A 20,010-nucleotide genomic window follows, 5' to 3' on the forward strand; every position below is an offset into this window, starting at 1 on the left:
TAGCACAACCGCCGTTACGTTGTGAGTCGGAAGAAGAAGCCGATTCTGGAAGCCATTACGTTGCGCACATCAGTTGAGTAAATCCTACTATTTTTGCGTACAATACGCACAATTACCTCCCCTAAAAAGGAATTTCTGCAATTATGGCATCGGTGGCGAAAAAGAGAAAAATGAATTTCTCGGAGAGAGAGGTGGAAATTATTGTGGAAGAAATAGAGAAACAAAAGCACACACTGGTTAACCACTTCAATGCTGGAGTCACACACATGGCAAAGAATAACGCGTGGGTGGATATCCTGAAAAAGGTGAACGCAGTCACCACCTGTCCCAGAGAGTTGCCCGAGGTGAAAAAGAAGTGGTCCGACATGAAGACAGAAGTCCGGCGGAAAGTGGCCCAGGCGCGGGCTGCTATAGAGGGGACCTCCGGTGACTGCACTCCAGTTCCCGTCATCCTCACTGCCATGCAGCAGAGGATCTGTAACCTCCTGGGGGAGGCCACCATCATCAGCCTACCTGCAGGGGACTCGGATGCTGAGATTACTTTACCTGTTACGGTGAACACCGCCGCCACCGTCACGCTGGCAGAGAGTAAGTTGGCAGAAGTTTGCCGCTCTGAACGTGCGCAGGATTCAGTTACTGTGTCAGGAGCTGTGTGTGTGTGCTGCTATAATAAGAGAGAAAAGTTCATTTGTTGCCCTCTGGTGGATTCATCTTAAGAGCTGAGTGAGAAACGTTGCTCAGAAAGTGAGCTGACCTCTGTCACTCTGCATGTGCAAATCAAAATATACAGTATATATGAGATTCATTTGGCTTTAATGGGAAATTTAACAAGCTGAGTCTTGTCTGGTAGGTGTGTGTAGGAGGCTGAGAAAAGGCCAACACACTGCATTGTGGTGAACTCTGACACACTGACGTACACAAAACCTGGTGCATCCTCGGTTTATTTAAACCAGCAAAACCAGGCTTAGAGAAGAAGGTTTGGTAAGAGCAGATGTGCTGTTAGTGTTAAAACAAAGAATGCGCCTCTGCTGCACATGTTTTATCAAACTGCTTCCACCAAGGTCTGCAGGTTATCTTTAAAGCAGTGCCTCACATAGCTGTGTCTACATGTCACAGGCTGCATACGTCAACAGGCTGTGTACGGCCGAAGAGTCAAAGAGTATTTTATTTGGATTCGTTTTTGAGGCCCGAAAATGTTTTAAAAATACGTTTTCTTCTTTTATATGCCTTTTATCATCCCCTGAGATTTATCTCCTGTCTCCTCGAGGCAATCCAGGCCTGCAGGCAGGGAAACGACGCTTTAAAGCACAAACATTTGCAAGAGTTTGCTCATTAGTTCTGAAATCAGCCTTTGATTGGAAGAAGAAAAATCTGGGGTGATCCAATTAACTCGGGGAAAAAAACCCTACCTACCTAAAACATTATTTTAAAGGTTAATTAATACACAATTTCTCATTGTCAAAATAAAGATTTAAGTTATAGGAGTAGGAGGAAAGACAAATGGGATGCTCCCCCGCCTGCAGGCTCTTTGACAGTTGATTGCATGGTGGTGTGTCCTTGACTCCCTGTAGATTTGTGTGTGAGTTCTCAGACATAGAGAGACACAATGTGGACATATCACACAGCTCTCAATGTCCCTCCTCCATCTCCCCCTTATCTCTATGAGCTAGAATCTCATGCTGAAACATGCGTATTACTTTGCTTGGTATCCAGATCCAGTGAATCACATCTGGCACCTTTAATAGAAAAATATTAAAGGACCATACAAGTGTTTTTGCAGGATTTTATATTTTCTTACTTCTTTTTCATTGATCGTTGGTGTATGGGAGCAAAGTGTTGTGTTTTTAGCATCATATTCTGTCTGTTTTTTTTTTTTTAGCTCTTCCAGCCGGCTCAGGTACAGTCTGTGATGAGGCAAAACCACTGAACGGTAAGTTTTTTTTTTTCTTGTGTGATATATTCATACCTGCATGAATCAGGACTGTGTTTTTAGTTTTGAAGGTTTGAGGGGAAAATTGCAGACTCTTTGGTCACATTAACTCATAACTAAAGAGAGCTTTACTGTCCTGTTTCCAGCTGAGACAACGTACCACACCCTGGAGGATGGAGGCGTGGTGGAGTACTGCACCACCACTGTAAGTGATTCCGCTCCCACTGTGGTGGCAGCTGTCGAGGCTCCGGTGGAGATGCTGGCCTCGTCCGCAGCTTCGCCACCTCCTCCTCAGAGTCAGGCCAAACCTCAGGAGCTGAAGAGCCGCATCGCCCTCAACTCCGCCCGCCTGCTGCAGGAGCAGAGGGTCACCAACGTCCACATCCGGCAGATCGCCCAGCACCTGGAGGGCCAGAACGAGCTGTTGCAGATGATGCGGCGCTCCCAGGAGGCTCAGGCGTTCGCCCAGGAAAGACAGGCTCAGGCCTTGGAGGGTACCCAGGCTGCCCTGCTTGCGTTAGTTCAGATGCTGAGGCCTGCTCTAAAAGACCTGCGCAAATTCCTGCAGAGTGGGACAGAGGTTGCAAACCCAAGCAGCTCAGCAGCCGGAGGAATGACTGATGGGTCAGGCACAGAGGAGCAAAGCAGGCCCAAAACACCACCTCCTCCTCCACAGCAAGCTGAGGAGACACAATAGACACTGTGTGTGTGTGTGTTTGTGTGTGTGGCACTACGTCCTGTTTGCATTGCACATAAAGGAATCCATGCACACAGGCTTCAGTGAACAATGAAAAGCTTGTCAAGAGTTGCCTTAGGCAGAGCATGTACAGGATTTTATCTGCGTTTTATGATTTGGGGAAGCAGAAGCAGTAGAACGGTTATGTTGAGAACATTAGTTTCACTTTTCACAGTCCATTAATTGGCAGTGAGCTGACGTTACTTAACCCACAGATGGGCGACGAATGAAAGGAAAAACCCAGAAAATGGGTGGAGAAACAGGATGACAGCGCCCCCATCTAAAGGGCACGAGGGGTGACCAAATGGTTTGAGTATGAGGATGATGCAAATTATGTGCTGTGGCCTTCATAATCACCAGATCTCAGCCCTTTTGACACCCGTGGGAGATTTTGGAGCAATGTGGTGGACAGTTCTCTCTGCCACCATCATCAAATCACCAAATGAGGGAATATCTTTTGGAAGAATGGCGTCCATCGCTTCAGTAGTGTCCAGATTCTTGGAGAATCAATGCCACGGTGGACTGAAGCTGTTCAGGTGGCACATGGTGGCCCGACACCTTATTAAGACACTTTAATTTGTCACCTGTCTGTTGATTTGCTGTTGAAATTATGTTTTTAATAAAAAGATGCTGAAGGTCATCACCCTGATGTGGGCGAGGTGATTATTTAATTCTTATTTTCTTCATTGTGTGGTTTACCGGAAAAATCAGCAGCCTGTGCTTTTCCCTACAGAGTGCATCACTAACGGTCAACCAGAAGAGGTCAGTGTGTGGAAACAAGTTTCATCACTGGTAAACCAGCAGTGGAGATTTAAGTCTTTGTGTTTTGTGGAATACAGTATTTTCAGTCTTTTTCAGAATTTGGACCTGGGTTCCTGCTGTAAAAATCAGGAATGTCAAACTGTAATTCCCTTATAGAACATAGACTTCTACCAGACAACAACATAAAGACACTCCTGTTACTTAAACTGATTCAGCTTCACCCTTTTCCTGTGTGTTAGCCAGCACATACAGTGTGTCTACATATCACACCAAAGGCACCACAAATTCAAGTTCTTTATCTGTAAATATGTATGATTAAGGCACTGTGAAAAATTGGATTCTGAGAAAAAAGTTGTGGGATTTCTGAGAAAAATGTTGAATTATTTTTATTTTGTCAAATGATGTTCATCATGTTCATGTTCATTCAGCCTATTTCTGCTTTCGGCATACACAGGACAACATTACCATTTGTTTGTAGATGTGCCTCAGGTGACCTTATGACCATAAGTCCAGTAATCCCCCTCCTTTTATCTCTGGTTTGGTCACCACCAGCTCCTAAGGGAAATAGCTGATTCTTTGGCTGCTAAATGCTCCACTATGCTTTGCGAATAAAGCTGATCCTGTTTTTGAGGAAAGTAGGATTTAGCAGTCAAAATGAAAGTAACGGTGGGCTCTGTACTTTATTTGTATTGCTTTGAAATGCATTTTTAAAAAAAAAATCATATCATTTATAATGAATCCAAAACTTTTTTTTTTCCAAGTTTCAATAATCAGATTTAGTTTCACATTCTTTTTTTTTTTTTTCGGTACCCCTTCTGATCCTCTTCCTCATTCACCTCTGCTCAGACTTTGTGGACGGTCCCTAACTCTCCCCGTGAGACGTTCACGGAGCCGCTCTGACTGACTCTTGTTGAGATCCAGCGGAGGGGGGAAAAGTCGATGGAGATGCGTTTAAGCTGAGAAACTGTCAAGTACCCGGACTCCAGCTCTCCAGCAGCGGTACACAGCTGTACTCTTTTACCAAGTATGAGGAGCAGCAGACCGACGAGACGGTGAGGTTTAGCTGGAGGTTTATGTTGTACGAAGGCTGGGGTTAACTCGCCGAGTGGTTTTGTTGTTTGCGTGGCAGCTGTCTGCACCGGGAGCGTCTAGTAACGTTAGAGAAAAACCAAGAAACCATGTGAATAATGTCTAAAAGTAATTTAAAAGACAGAATTCATCAGTCCAGGCTGTACTAACCAATGTAAAGAAGGTTCTGTCATGTTTGTAATGTGGGGTAGCAAAAAAAGTAAAAATAAACGGACCACATGATTACCACAGCTGTCACTGCTGCAAAAACCTGAACATGCATATGCAAATAAAACCGAGTTTTGTTGTATAACAGTCTTTTTTTTTTTTTTTCTCAATCCCAGGTCTAAACAACACTTCAGACATGATGAACCTTAAGGCAAAGAAGGATTTTCACCCTCCACTTTAAAGTCAAACACAGTCTATTTATTTTTTTATTTTTTCATTCATTGGCATTCAGAATACCATGAGCACGCTCCAGCACCTGGGTACAATGTCTTTTTTAATGAAAAAGAAGAAGTTCAAGTTTCAAGTGCATTTCACATTGGAGGAGCTCACAGCAGTGCCTTTTGTCAATGGAGTGCTTTTCTGCAAGATCCGGCTGACTGATGGTGGGGACTTTGCAGTTTTGTCATCCAGGTATTTAGAACAACTTGTCACTTCCTTGTTGGAATCCACTTAAACCTTTTACTGCATGCTTACTGGGCCCTCATGGCCGATCTGCGTCCAGGCCAGAAACGCACTGACTTTCCCTCCTCAGATGTTAAATGCCATGCTTTTCTATTTCCATAGCTGATACTTTGCTGTTTTCTACAAAACAGAGCAGATTATATAGACACACTCAGCTGCAGAGATGTGGGCCATTCACCTTAGTTTGTTGTTTTCTGTGTCAAATGAGGGACAGAGTGCATCAGATGGTGACAGCTGTAAAACTGGTATGAAACTGCTTGTCGTGGAGTTCAACATTTAGTTGCGCTGTGTGTTATTTTGCCCTCATGTCTCCTGGGAAAGTTGTCTTTGTGGTGTGTCTCAGCTCCACCCTGCCGTACACTCGCACTGGGAGCTTCCCAAAATTGAACTCGGCCTCCTGTAGTCGCTCTGTGGGAACCAAATTGAGGTTGTGTGGTTTGCTCGAGGACTCCGAAATTGTCAAGGGTGTTGACAGGAAAAATAATCACTCGCTTTCCTGTCAGGATTTAAACTGGCAACTTCCCTGTTCCAGCCAGTGTCTCTTCATGTCTAGATATCTGTAAGGTCCATTCACTGAAACCACAAAATCATTCCAATGATTCCAAAGTTCCACTAAGAAAATGTTTTTTTTTTTGTAGTTTGGGTGAACTAACCCTTTAATTATCAGCAATTAGTAGATTAAAGGGCAACTGATAGGCCCACAAATCACACACACACCCCCATTCTCCATCCATCAGCGGATACACCTCACTGGTGTGACTTCAGTAAGACTTCACATGAGTAAGCTGTGGGGAGGTGCCATGACAAGTCTCCACGTTCAAAGATTAAGAGTTAAGCCTATAAGGACCACACCAAATGTTTAACATGTTTTAACCCATTTGGAATGTAAAAAAATAAAAAATAAAAAAAATAAAAGCTCAACATTTAAGGAAATACACGGATTTGCTTTCTTTTCCGAAGCTGAGATGAGAAGATCAGTGTCGGTCTCATGTCTTATGTGGAGCTGGAATCAGGATGCTGTTAGCTTAGCTTAGCATAAAGACTGGAAGCAGGGGGAAACTGCTAGCCTGTCTCTGCCTGAAGCTAAAAGATACAAAAATTAACCCTTATCTTATGTTCTGGCTTTAGAGGGAGTTATGTGTTGTAAGTAGTTTATGCATGTGTCCTGTACGTCTGTGCAGGGTCTCCAGCTATAGTGTGGGGTCAGTGAGTACAGGTTTTGGTCTAGGTCTTACAGGCATGATGGTGAGACCGTACTATGATTATTTAGTTCAGTATCTGCAATTGGACAAATAGATTTGAACTGAATGAGACTGTGACTGAAAGTGAAAATACCTAAAAGAAAATATCTAAGATGAGGTTTGTCATGAGGTTAAACTTCAGAGAAAGAATCAAAGGTCCTGTCTTTTGTACAGGTTTTTTTTTTTTTAGCATTTCCTTGAGCGAGCGAGTTGTCTGCCAACCAAGAGGTTGGTGGTTCAATCTCTGGACATTGAATTGCAAGATACTGAATGCCCCTTGATGGTTGCACCTTCAGTGTCTGTGTGTGTGAAGGGGTGAATGGAATATAAAGTGCCTCAAGTGGTCGATTAGATCAGAAAAACACTAGTGCTGTTTTACTTTTGTACCAATGAAAATGTATCAAAGTCTGAATTGGTCTTAGGTTTAGGGAGCGTCATATTTTCCCCTCGGATGCACATACATGCTCCTGGGGATCATCAGGAGTTTTGGGTCTTTCAGCATCATACTCTCTACCCCAGGCTACTCGGCAGAGGCTGATCAGACCTCTCACACCCAGGGGTTGTTCTGGCTTCAGCCATGTAGAGACTCTTTTTGCTGCAAGGCTCTGGGAGGTGAATGGGCAAGAAAACCTCAACTTCCAACCTCTGTTGGCAGACACTGCCCCTTCTGTCTTGATTCTCTGCACTGGCTAATGACATCTTCATACTTGGAGTCTGACATCAGGATGTTCAAATGATGAGGGGAGAATATGTCCAAGACTAATTGTTTTACAACCGCAAAGGTTTCAGCAGTTTCATCAAGTTTAGAAAGAGGACTGGTTGGATGACTAGATTTTATCCTCTGTACTATGTTTGATGGTTCTCAATGTATGTGCTGGTCCATGGGTCGTGCCTGTGGTGGGCAGCTTTGCACAGTGGCTTGCTTTGCTTTGGCTTTTGAAATGAGGAGAACTCAGCTCAACACTGTTTCCAGTTGCAGTATTCGTTGTCGAAACGGGAAGTGTAACCAGTCTGATCTGCTGGTCTGAGTCTGCTCACAGTCTCCTGTCTGCTGTGACTGGAAATAATCGTTTTCCTGCTTTCACTAGTCAGTATCAGGTGTGTCTGCACCACTGGGAAGATAAGACTTTCAAAACTCAACAAAGATGTTACATAAGGTCACAATGAGAAATGTCATAGTATACTTACAATGTCATATTATGCTTAATCCCTAAGAATAGTCTTTGTCAAAACTTTAATTTGTGTGTTATCAGCAGTAACAGTCAGCTTCCATAGCCATGTGGGGAAAAAAGGAACTTAACACAGCAAGTTCAACATCCAGGATCAAATGGAGTTACTTATCCTGGTTGTTGTTTATGAATGTTATAAATCACATCTGGTGTAAAACAGTATGAGTTTGAATGAAGGGTTGATGAAGGATGTGGGTTACAAACCTCTGTCTTTGGATTGGTTTGCAAGTTCCTCTTTTTCCTTTTTCAGAACCGTAAAAACTCTTTTCAGATGCTCTAAAAAATTTCTCCACTGTCACTGCACCACACCACGAGTGTGTGTGTAACTCAGGTTGTTTCAAATTTGCTATGGCACTTGAATTGTTAAAGTAAAAGCCAAAATGTGACATAGACTGTGTGAATTAACAACAAATCGATGCCCCCTTCACAGGGGGGCATCTGCTGTAGTCAGCTTGGTGGAGTGGGGGTTAACGCATGATGATGATTATGGTTAAGGGTAAGGGGTTAGGCAATGAATTATGTCAACGAGTGTCCTCACAACAATAGAAAAAATAAGATAAGAGACTGAGTGTGTGTGTGTGTCAGGCTAATTTGCATCTCTGTCTCATTCCTCAAATACTTCTACCAGAGAAAAACAACAGCGTTTACATGGAGCCAAATATTCCCATTATAATCAGTTTAAAAGAATAAACAGAATGAACAGAATAAAAATGCTCCATATAAACACCTCAGTCAGACCTGAAACAATTGATTGTTTTGCAGAGGTTTAGCCTGATTATGTTCTGCATGCGGGGGCGTATGATTCTCTCCTGCACGATCAAACGTGCCAAGGATCAATTGATCAGACTTTATTTGTACAGCACTTTTTGTACGTACACATTATAACACAAAGTGAAATACAAAATTAAAAAAAAAAGGGACTGGAAACTGAAAACGCTAAAGATAAAGAGAAATTTAGAATTGCAAAAAAATTTTTTTGAATTAAAAATGATTCATAATAAAATAAATAATATTAAAGAAATCAAAGGGAATTGTGTAACAGAAAGAATCTGTTGAAGTGAGTAAGTCTAGAGCCTGTGTGAGCCACTGACCTGACATTTTTCCCCACTACTGTCCAATAGGAGGACAGAATTTTTAAGCCAAACATACTTGGTAGCAGCACTGTGCCACTTTTAACATCAGCAGATGGTGAGAGAATTTCCTTTCACTTCATTAATTTGGGCTCTGACATGAGGTGTGTATCCATCCGCCTGCTGTCGTGGTGGTGGAAAAATTGATTGTCAATCAAAGCGATGAGGAAACTGGAACCAACACGTCTGATTTTTCCTTCACGTTTTCCCACATCATTTTAGTTTGTTTGAGCTTGGACTCTGATTGGTTGTTTATTTCTCCAGCTGAAACACTGATGTCTGATCTACAGATAATAATGGACAAAGGTCACTGTGTCACACACTTGTCTTGTGATATTACCTATAACGTAGGCTGGTGAATGCAGTACTTGTTAGCGGGCCGAGCCGCCCGTTGTCTCTCATGTTCATCCACAAATGGCTTCCTCCTACGTGACAAATGTTTTTTTTTTCTGAGCTGCCTTGTGTTCTGAGTTTTTGTTAATCCTCGAGACAGCTGTCTGTGAAAAATGCTACAGTTTTCTGGTCCCGGCAAAACCTTCTTCTTACTCACCGTGCCCTATTCTGTCTGGTCACTCTTTAACCCTGTTATTTGTAGGCAAAGCAGGTGTGGAAGTCAGGGGGAGTTACTGTTACATAGCAACACATATGCAAATGAAAGAGAACATCCGCTGGGTAGAGACAGGATAACAATATTTGCTTATTAAAGCTACAACTCTTACATCTGATGGTGTTAGTTTTTCTTGGCAGCATCCAGTGGAGGCAGTGGTGCCCAGACTTTTCATGTCAGGGTCCAACATGGAGAAAACATATGTATTCCTGGGACTATGTACTTTTAGTCCCAGGACTATATAGCTGGGAACAGTGACTCTCAAGTGTAAAATCTCATAGTGGAGAGAAGTACAGAAGTGAGTGTTAGTCATCTTGGATCTCAGTCGGCTCAGATGATATAGAGCCATCATCTGGGGGGAATGTGGACTCTTCCAAACCCCTGTAGACCTGTTGACAATGGGTGCTGCTGGAGGAGACAAAAGACTATCATTACATTACATTTCAGCAAAGTCAATATGGAGCTACGCTATGACATAATATATACATAAGCATCTAATAACAGAAAATGCTCAGTAGACAAACCTAAGAATGCCTCTGTAGCTACAGTAAAAATAATGGAGGTAAGAGAACTTGATGAATTGAAGGAAATGATGGATAAAAGGATCAGTGAAGGAACTGATCCATTCATTATCATCACTGGCGTCTGTGGATGGATTATACGCTGTAATCCACCATTTTAATTCCTTTTTCCACATTATAGACACGTTGAGAGAAGTGAGAAGGTGCAAATGCACAGAGTAGCCAATAAAATGTACAAAATTATCAGTTTACATAATTAGATGATTAATGTCTAATGGAAGTGTCTACTTTAGTTGAGGGTGTTGGGGCCATTAACCAGTCCAACATGTTGTTCTTCCTTCCAGTCAGACTCTGACCCCATTACGAACAGCCCCCCTCAGAGGCTGGGACCAAGCAGCCACGTTGAGAAAGAGAAAGCCTTTTGCTTGTATCTACCTGCCGTACAATGGTGTGTTTGTGGAGGCAGGTGGGTTGGGCTGTAAGAAAAGAAGTGGCAGAACCTGTCTGGCCATTTTCTGTCTCTCTCCGTTTGGAGCAGCCGCCAGCCTCCAGGTCTGCTGTTTTCAGAGCCGTAAACTTCAGGTCACCCTTCCTGATAAGAGGGAAAGGTTCCTCTGATAAAGCTCGTTGTTAAAGTTCAAATGCCAGCCTTATCGCTGATTGCATAAAAACAAAGCGAGGTAGAATATGTTTAAGACGTCATATAGTCCCTTTCACTCTGTTACAGCAATGATGATGCTGCTTAAAATTATAGAGAAGAAGAGTTAGATACCAAGAGAGTGGAAAAGCTAGGAATAGCATAGAAAGGCTGAAAAGCCTTGGATCAGTAATGACAAGCCCCAGCATGATCAGGTCTTTATGTATGAATAGACATTAAGTGTTTTTCTTTTTTCACTTCTTTTTTGTGTTTGAAATAAAGTTTAATTTCTCTCTCTCGTTTTTTTAGTAAAGGCATTGAGGACCTCAGTGATTTGTTCAAACAGTTTTGGTTATTTCACATTTTTTTTGCAGCCTTCCTTCTTTTGTCCTCGCTTTTCTCACACGTGGAAAAAAGATGATGTCACGTGCACCTGCGCCAATCAGAGTTATGCAGCATTCGAATCAAAACTCGATGGCAGCTGCGGGGTTGTTTGCTCGCGCTGTCAGCGCCATCCTTCAAAAACCACACCCTCGGAGTCCTGACGAAGGAGATCAGTTGAGGTTTTGACTGTCGAACTCAAACCAAGGGTTTTGGGTTTTTTTTTTTCTTGAACTTAAACTTTGATTTTTTGATTTTGGCTTATTCATTGATGTAATAGAGAAATAGATTAGAGCTTAGTAGCTGACACACACTGGACTTAGATATACTCACATTTGTAGAATGTTTGAGTTCCTTCTTACTGTCATTCAGTCACAGGGTAATTATCATCCAACTCTTTGTTTGACAGAACTTTTAAGCCATTTTCAGTTCATTGTTTTGGTTTTCTGGACCCACAGACTCCACTCCAGCATCAGGCAGCTGTATTAAGCAAAAAACCCACTGTACTCTACCTGTCCAGAACATAGTGGAGCATGTTATACCACTGGTTGCCTGGCCAAGTGTTGGTGTTTCCCTATTGGCTGTTCCTTTTTCAAAATGAATTAGAAGTGCAAACAGTTTCTATTACGTCATCAGGGGGCTTTTTACGGGCTGTTCTGCCACCTTGGCACCTTTGTCACCTTTTCAGACCCCTTTAGAAACTTTTCAAAAAAGCACCTAGTGACAAATCTTGCGACTTTTTGGACAAACCTATTTTCTGTATAAGAGAGTCACCAGTATTGCCCCACAAGCATGAGGGCACTCTCTATATGTCTCAATCAGCTGACTGCACAGCAGCTGACATAGACGTAAGTGAGCGTCTAACTTTCTCTCTGACTATCATTGTACATGTAAATATAACTGAAATCATGACATCGCGGTTTTAAAATCCAGATTTTAGCCGAGCAGAGCGGCAGTTTGGAAATGGTGGGGGAAGGAGGTGTCCTCAGTTTCATACGCTGACCACACGCTGTCCAGTCATATACCAGGTTTTGAACTAGTCTTGTTTGTTTAGTGTTCTGAAGTGCATGAAATGCAGCTCTGCAGTTTCAATGTTTTTAAGAATTAGTCCTTTGCAGACCTTTATGCGCGGAAGAAAATGTATTTAAAACATGAGATAACAGTGAGGGTTGCGATTAGGGTTTGCTAGAGTTGGTTTAGTTGTGACAAAGTGTCTATATATGTGTGTATGTATTTAAGGAAATAACTGATGGTGAGGTTACCCATACAGGTGGGCAGATTTCCATGTTGATTACAATGATTTTCCTGCATTTTTCACCTCACATTCCAAAGAACCAGCACGTGGGATTATCTGCTCCCGATCAGAAAAGCAGCAGGCACTTGTCTGTAGTCTGCACTTGTGTCGTGTCACTAAAAGGCTGCAGAGAGCTGCGTGTAGAGACTCCCATGTAATGTTTCCTCTAAGAATGATCTGGAAAGGGACAGATAACATCAGAGTTCACCAGCCAAGTTGGGACAAGCCCAGCACGCTGATGGTCTGTGTGTGTGTTATATGTAGTGAAGTTAGTAAACCCCTCTGACAGCTTTAGTATAAGTTTCCTGATAATAACTGCTCTAGTCTCAGCTGGAATAACTTGTCTTTGCTCATTATTCATTAGTTTAGTTAGAAAAGCCTGTTTGTAGATCGAGGGAGGGGATCAATCCCATGAGGCTTTGTTTCAGTCTGCAACCTCCCAAATTCCACGAATGAAGGTTACACTCTCTTCTCTTGGCCTTCGTGTTTCCAGCTCCAGGCTGTCTCCCTGCTCAACAGTTTCAGCTTCAGTTTCTTCCACAAGGAAAGTTGTGTAGTTGTAGCAGTTGTGCCGATTGAGGAAAGAAGGGTACTTGACAACTTTCCCTACCTATGTAAGCTCTAGGCCATCACTACCTGCACATCCTTACACTGCAGATCACGTGTGACATCATAAGCTAGTTACACATACACCATTCACTGTGCAGACTGATACTTTTTTTTATTATAAATCATAGACATTACATTAATATTTACAAACTCTGTGGCTGTTTGCACAACTTTCCATTTATCATTTCCAAGAAAATATTGAAAAGAAATTTGTAGAGTATTTGTTACCTCAGTCGGCTTGTCTGACCAGAAGAACCTCCAAAGAAACACCATGGAAAGGTTCTAGGGATCAAATGATCAGTTTTGGTGCAGGTTCAGGATTCTGAAGAACTGGAAGAAATAAGACGACAGTCAGAGGACAGTGCAGGCCTTGGCTTTTTAGGCTTTTTGTGTGTGAAACTGTGACATTTATTAGTTAATTAAAAAAAAACATTCTGAATTTTTCATGGAGATTTTTTTTTTTTTTTTTAGAAAAGATGAAAAGCATTTCAAATTAAAACCGACCCAAATTTAAACAGAACCAGTTGTTTGTTGAGGGAGGGAGTTTGTGCAACGGCTCACTGAGTTTTAGGAATTCCTTTGGATAAATGGAATGAGACGGAGATAAGAGGCAGAGTATTTCAAGATGTTTCCTAAGGAGAATTCCTTAAGTCATTTTGTGTAAATCAAGTTTCTTTCGGAGGAAATCTTCGGTGCACATTTAAGGTAAAGCTTAACTTTACAGTCCACGTCGGGCCACCCACAGCTTCGCTAACCAGTAAGATGCTGTGCATATAGAAGTCCTATCACTTAACGCCATCTCATGCACAGGCAGTGATAAATCCCCTGCAGAACAGATCTCAAGGACCTTCTCCTCAGGGAACTCTGTTACATCAGAGCCAGAGTTCATGCAGTGATGATTTCCTATCACAGCCTCACCATTGTTCTGTTGATCTTTGTCACAAAATATAAAATCTCAATGCAGATCGTTTGGCTCCATTTTCACTTTTATATGAGGTAAAAGGTGAAGGAGTGGTCATAGGTTTAGCTCCACATTAGGTGAACTGCCTTAAAGTGAAAGTCCCTCAGCCAGTTCTCCAGCTGCTCCCGGGGACCAGCTCGGTTTATTGTGTGCTGCTTGGAAAAAATATGCAACAAATGAATTTTCCATCAGATTCAGAGGTTTGTTGTATCTGCTGAGGTCAAACAAGGTGTGGACAGAGACTCTGGCCCAGGTCAGTGGTCTTCTCAACCGCAACTAAATGTACAACGTTTGATCAAATCTTCTCAACGCTTTGCTAAAATCATTTGAGCATCAGGAGATAGAGTCTGAGATGGGGAGAGCCAGAGACATCCTACGCCAAACTCCATGTAGATTTACAGCAAATCTGTTTTCAGTAAGTGGAAAACCCCTCAGCAGACTGCTCAGTGTGATGTGTCACATCCCAGGATGAGGTCATCTGGGCCTTCAGATGCACGGTTTTATGGACTTTAGTTTTCATTTTTCTGTTCTTTTTTTTTTAAGAAAAAGCTGGAAAGACAGTTAATGGCTTACTTTTGATTCAGCCTGTGCAAAAAATACATCTCTTATAATTATCTATGTTTACTAACATACTCAAATACATTTGATCTTTCTTCTTTTTTTCAGCAGTCTTTTGGGCAGCACGTTCTCACCAGACCCTGATTCACTTTGTTTATAATTCCATAAATCAAGTCCACTTGTAAGCCTTGTTTGATTTTTTCCTGTGTGGTCCATCACAGGGTTAAATTATACCTCACATTTGTGTCTTGTTATATAAAAAAATATGATGCAGTCCATAAACCTGGTTCACCCTCCTGCAGAAAGGTGCAATCAGTGGCCCCATCAATGGAGGAGGAGAGGCCTCAGGGTGCAGGGGGTCCAGAGCTAGACAGCCCCCCCGGTAGCTTGCAGAGGTTTATAGCTATTTATTATGTCAGAAAGGTAAACAGGATCTCTCTGTTTACACCTATAGACCTTATACTAAACTGTATGCTGTAAATATTTGTCCTCCAGGCAGTCTAACCTGATCTGTGTGTATGTTTGTTTGTGTATGTGTGTGTGTGTGTGCAGGGAGGAGGTGCAGCAGAACTGTGTTCGGTGGAGAAAGAAGTTCTCTTTTGTGTGTAAGATGAGCGCCAATCCAATCACTGGAGTGCTGGACCCGTGCATCTGCAGGGTCTCTGTACGCAAGGTAAACTACAAATCCCAACAGCCACCTGTCCTCGCTTCTCTCTCTCTCTGTATGTGTACGTCTGTGGTCTGTGTTGATCAGAGTTTATTACAGACTTTGGTCCTTCACTGTTTTGCTCTCTGTTTTTTTTTTTTTCCCAGGAGCTCAAAGGAGGAAAGTCCTTCTCAAAGGTAAGTTTATTTTCTGATTATGTGATTAGCAGCTAGTTGGTTACATGAGATATCAACAGTAATCTTTGACCGCGGCTCAAGTTTAGCTGAGTGTGAGCTTGTAAAGTTTACGGCGTCAGTGATGGTAAAAGCTGTGTTACATACCAACTTTGTCAGCATCACGGGGATTTGTTATGGAGGCATGAAACAGTCAGAGGGTAATAACTGTGTGTGCGTGTGTGTGTGTGTGTGTCTTGTAGGTTAAAGTACCAGCTGTTTGAGCTACATAAGGGCTGCAGCCATGACAAATTGCTGGAATATTGTCAGGTCACACCCTGATTATAGGGATCATTTATCCTCCTGGGTTAATGACTAGGGTCCCTCCATGCTGAGTAATGTGTGTATACAGTGTGTTGGCTCGGACCTGTTTGTGCTGTCTTCTATTATTTAAACTTCAAGAGAAGAACAGTCAATCAAAGCAGTGACTAATGGATAGATACTTCAGTGTTAGTTAAACTGATGCTTGCTAGTGACCCCTGCAGGCTGCAACAGTCATGACAAGGGAGACAAGAACTATCATACTGATGATTTTACTTTTTGTGTGTGTGTGTGTGTGTGTGTGTAGTCTGGCTCCAACCCCTGAATCCCTGCCACTCAAATAGATTTGTTTTGTTCAGTCTAGTGTTTGAAGAGAGAAGACAGACGATTAAGTTGCACGGAATTTCGAAGCGGATCATGTGTTTTGCTTTCTCCTCTACATGTGGCTTTAGTGAGGTCAGGTTACTTCCATTAGAAATGAATGTAAAACCAAGAGAGGCATAGCCCACCTATCACAGTGTCTCACCATGAGTCAAGTCAAGGTGGAAAACTATGGGAGAGAGAAGATGCTGAGTTAGTGATGTGTATTAATGGGAAATGCATGAGTACAGATGGAGCAGAGAGAGGAGCTCAGTGCATCATGGGAAGTCCCCCCTGCAGTCCCTATGGTGTTTTGGGTGGTGTGGAAGCTGCAACTCTGCCTCCTGGTCTCAAGTACTTTATTTCTCGGATGTGAAGGTCATTTTGAAATTTCTGATGTGTTTTTTATTGTATTGCTTTGTTGAACATGTCAAATGTTATTACGTTATGTTTCTTTTCCTGTGATGGTTGTGAACACTCTGCGCACACATGCCCAGCGCTGACAGGGCAGAAAATCATGAATGAGGAGGTTACAGGAGGTTACATGAACATGAGGTTACATGAAGTCACTCTCTCCTGTCTCCTTTCATTCACTTCCTCACACGATGGGACTGGTTGAGTGTCAGTTAAAGACATGATTTATTCCATGTGGACAGAACAAAAAAAATATTTTGACCAAAAAAGATTTTCAAAATAAATCTCATAGGAAGAAGAATATTTCCTGCTGACTCCGATCTGAGAAGGGAGCCAACTAAAAAGAAGTGGACTTAAGCTATTTCTTTTTTCTTTTTTCCTTTGTAATGAACTGTTTTTCCTGCTTGAATGTTTTCGCTCTATGTTGTTTTCTCATGTCTGTCTCCAGTTAGGTTTTGCTGATCTCAATATTGCAGAGTTTGCTGGATCAGGCTCCACAGTTCGCTGCTGCATCCTGGAGGGTTATGACACCAAAAACACTCGACAGGACAACTCTATCCTCAAGGCAAGGCAAACACACACACACACACACACGCAAACACACACACACACACACACACACACTCTGGAATGATCGCCACTGGTGTTTTGTTACACATCTGTGTTTTTTATAGGTAACAATTGGGATGACTCTTCTGTCTGGGGATCCCTGCTTTAAAACGTGAGTTCCACTTTTGGTTTTTGAAGTCTGACACTCTGCACCTTCCCTCAACACCCCCCAGGTCTACCAGCATCACCACCCCTCTTTAGCTAGCTAGGTTTTCGTTGTTTTACGAACACAAACACCTGTGACGTTAAGCTCGCGGTATTTTTGCCTTAAGTTGAGAAAGCACATGTGACTGTTGGGACCCTTTTGACATCTTCATTCTGTTTTGTGCCTGTTGTTTTCATCATAAGGCCTCTGAGCACGGCCAAATCTGTCTCCACGGGGGACGAGGACCCCACCCTGCAGCTGGACTGCAAGGGAGAGAGCACTGATTCCACAGCTCAAACACTAGGGGGCATCGTGGAGGGACCTCGTGCCTTCAAACCCCGACAGTCGTCAGTACGTAGCTCAGGTAACTGCTCAGCTTTATTGTTCCCTGTGAGTTTATTACAACCTGGTTCAACAAAAATAAAACCGGTAGTTCTCTGATCATATCCTGCAGGTCTGCCTGAGGAGGGAGAGAGTGTGTCCAGCCCAGATGAGGTCTTTCACACTGGTCATTTCCGCAGCTCCAGTTATGCCAGCCAGCACAGCAAGATATCAGGTCAGAGAGCTTCCTTTCCCCGTCGCCACCATCAGACACGTTCACTTCCTCGTGCTAAGACTAGTGAGATACTTTCAGAACGACCTGTTCAACCCGAGTGTCCTGAGACCAGCACAGTCCATGAACGTATTTGACCCTGGTCCTAAAAATGGACTTTGGGTGGTCTAATGAAGGGGGGGAAATAATCCAATGGTGGTACTGTACATCCATCTAAGGCCCCTACACAAGGCTGGATTACCAACAGCTGCCCAAGGGCCCCAGAAGTCCAGGAGGACTTGAAAGCCTTAGCATTACTGTGTGCTATCTGGTTTGTGCTAATTAAACTGAAAAGCCAGTCAGTAAATTCATCATAATTTCCACTAATTCACCACTGTGAAGAACCTTTTCCTTCTGTTTTCTTCCTCTTTTCCTCTCCTCTCCTCCAGGCTACAGCACAGGTCACTCCCGCTGCTCCAGCCTGACTGACCTCGGTCACCACAGGAACGCCTCCTCCAGCAGCAGCGCCTCCTGCGGGGTCGCCCACCCGGCCCAGCCACCTCCCGCCACCCCGACTGAGCCTCGCAGACAACAAGCGACTCCTACCAAACCAGAGAGGCCTCCTGCACCTTCTGCGGCAGCCCTCATGTCCAACAGGTCCTCCAGGTAGATACAGACACACCTGTGCTGTTGCCGACACACATCTGTTCTGCATGTCTGTCATGAGCTGATGTCACTGTGAGGATAGCAGTGAGATCAGTGCGTTGGTTTGAATGTGAACCTTTGACGTTTTACGTGTCAGATGTGGGATGAGGACAACCTGAAGCTGTAGGAATCTTCTCTCCTTTGCTGTTTGTCCAACGACAGGAGGAAGAAGGACACCGTGGAGAGGCAGCCCAGCTGTGTGGACGACACTCGCATCGATGCAGATGACATTGTGGAGAAGATCGTCCAGAGCCAGAACTTCTCTGACAGCAGCAACAACGAAGGTCGGATGGAGTTTCTATTTTTTGAGATTTAGTGCAGAACTTTCATGTATCGCAACCTTAACCTCTCTCCTGGATTCCCTGTTTTCCTTCAGACAGCAACTTGAGACTGTTCGTTAGCAAAGATGGGACCACTGCCCTCAGTGGGACGCTCGCCAGCAGGTAGACTGTGCATATCTAATTTACTGTTATCGTTTTACCAACGCAGTTTTCCTCTGTCTAAAAGATGGTGTGTTTCTGTACTTTGTTTTTTTTTTTCCCTAGGGGAACACCTGGTATTTTTGAGCCGGTGGTTATTGAAACTCACTGAGAGAAACGGCAACACATCGACTCCTAATGGTTCTGTGGCATCTGATTGTCTGTGGCTGTGTCTTCAGTGCACACAGCTTGATGTAAGACTACTATGACATAGGTTTGGAGCCTTTCTACTATGTTTAATCAGGTGATTGAAGGTGTGTGAAGGTGTATTTTCTCAAATAGTAATTGTGGCCTTGTTTTACCTTAAATGAAGCAAGGCTTTTGTTTCTAAGGCCTACATTTTATGTTCCACTTCCAGCAGTCCAGGGGGAACAGTTCCTCTTCTTTTCTAAGAAACTTTTATTGTGGAACATCTGCAGGAAGTGCTATCATTGGAGCTCAGCATCAGGTAGAATCAGTGTGGATTTACCCACCGATTAGTGAGAACCCACAGAACCTGACAAGTATAAATGGATATTGAACAGAAATTGATGGATCTGAATTAATGTCACGTTACTTACTTCACAGTTAATGCGAAATGAATTATTGTTAACATTTTGTTGTTACTCAGGAGTGTTAACATCAAGCTAGCTGCTGTGTTTTGTTACTGAGGCGCCCACAAATACTGAATCAGATCCTTTGGAGTTATATTTTGCAGCCAGTGCATCCATTTCATTGGTCCTTGTCCCCTCGCAGCTCTCTTTTATACAGTTGTAATTCTGTATTTCACCAAAACCAATTTTGATTTTCTCAGGTGAAATTCAAGTGCCAGATTCTATTTGAGAATTTACAATAATCCAGTGATGATTTCCTTTATATCGGGTGTGTGTCAAACCGGTCCCCTGGATCAGTGGATCACTGCTGTGAGAATTTTGTTTCTCAATTGTAACAAAAAGTTATCAAAATTCACAAATTCCTTCCAGCAGGTTAAACACAGCCACAGCTAATGAAGCTGAATGACAAAAAAATAACTACAGTAATCCAGTTTACTGTACAGGGTTTCACCGTACAAAGGACCAGTCTGAAACACACCCAGAGAAACTTTAAAGAGTGCTAAGTTCACAAATTACTTGAACAGTACCCTGAAAACCACCACATTGTGACAAGTGTAGTGCAACACTGAAATAACACTGCATACAGGAGGGGGCCCTTGTCAACTCAGGAACGTTGGAACATGTCCACGTTTGCCACCAGGAAGTGGTACAGGTCATGAAACCCAGTGTCCACTTGATG

General features: G+C 43.0%; 2 protein-coding genes across 4 annotated transcripts; both read left to right on the plus strand.

Annotated features, from left to right (window-relative positions):
- Nucleotides 1-3,265, plus strand: naif1 (nuclear apoptosis inducing factor 1). Its single transcript, XM_041059193.1, has 3 exons — nt 1-588; nt 1,880-1,930; nt 2,077-3,265. The coding sequence occupies exons 1-3, from the start codon at nt 144-146 to the stop codon at nt 2,625-2,627; spliced, it is 1,047 nt and encodes a 348-aa protein (XP_040915127.1). The 5' UTR covers nt 1-143; the 3' UTR covers nt 2,628-3,265.
- A 1,078-nt stretch (nt 3,266-4,343) lies between these two features.
- On the plus strand, nt 4,344-20,005 carry LOC121195725 (protein FAM102A-like). 3 transcript variants are annotated; one of them, XM_041059366.1, is made up of 12 exons: nt 4,344-4,480; nt 4,841-5,135; nt 14,907-15,027; nt 15,168-15,197; nt 16,717-16,833; nt 16,943-16,989; nt 17,226-17,386; nt 17,477-17,578; nt 18,004-18,220; nt 18,422-18,543; nt 18,636-18,702; nt 18,805-20,005. In XM_041059366.1, the coding sequence occupies exons 2-12, from the start codon at nt 4,963-4,965 to the stop codon at nt 18,848-18,850; spliced, it is 1,203 nt and encodes a 400-aa protein (XP_040915300.1). In that variant the 5' UTR covers nt 4,344-4,480; nt 4,841-4,962; the 3' UTR covers nt 18,851-20,005. The 3 variants fall into 3 exon arrangements, with proteins under 3 accessions (XP_040915300.1, XP_040915301.1, XP_040915302.1); XM_041059367.1 differs by lacking the exon at nt 4,841-5,135 and having other exon boundaries at nt 4,363-4,480; XM_041059368.1 differs by lacking the exon at nt 4,344-4,480 and having other exon boundaries at nt 5,008-5,107.
- The last annotated feature ends 5 nt before the right edge of the window (nt 20,006-20,010 follow it).

The sequence above is a fragment of the Toxotes jaculatrix genome, chromosome 16 (genome assembly GCF_017976425.1).
Source record: "Toxotes jaculatrix isolate fToxJac2 chromosome 16, fToxJac2.pri, whole genome shotgun sequence".
NCBI lineage: Eukaryota > Metazoa > Chordata > Actinopteri > Toxotidae > Toxotes > Toxotes jaculatrix.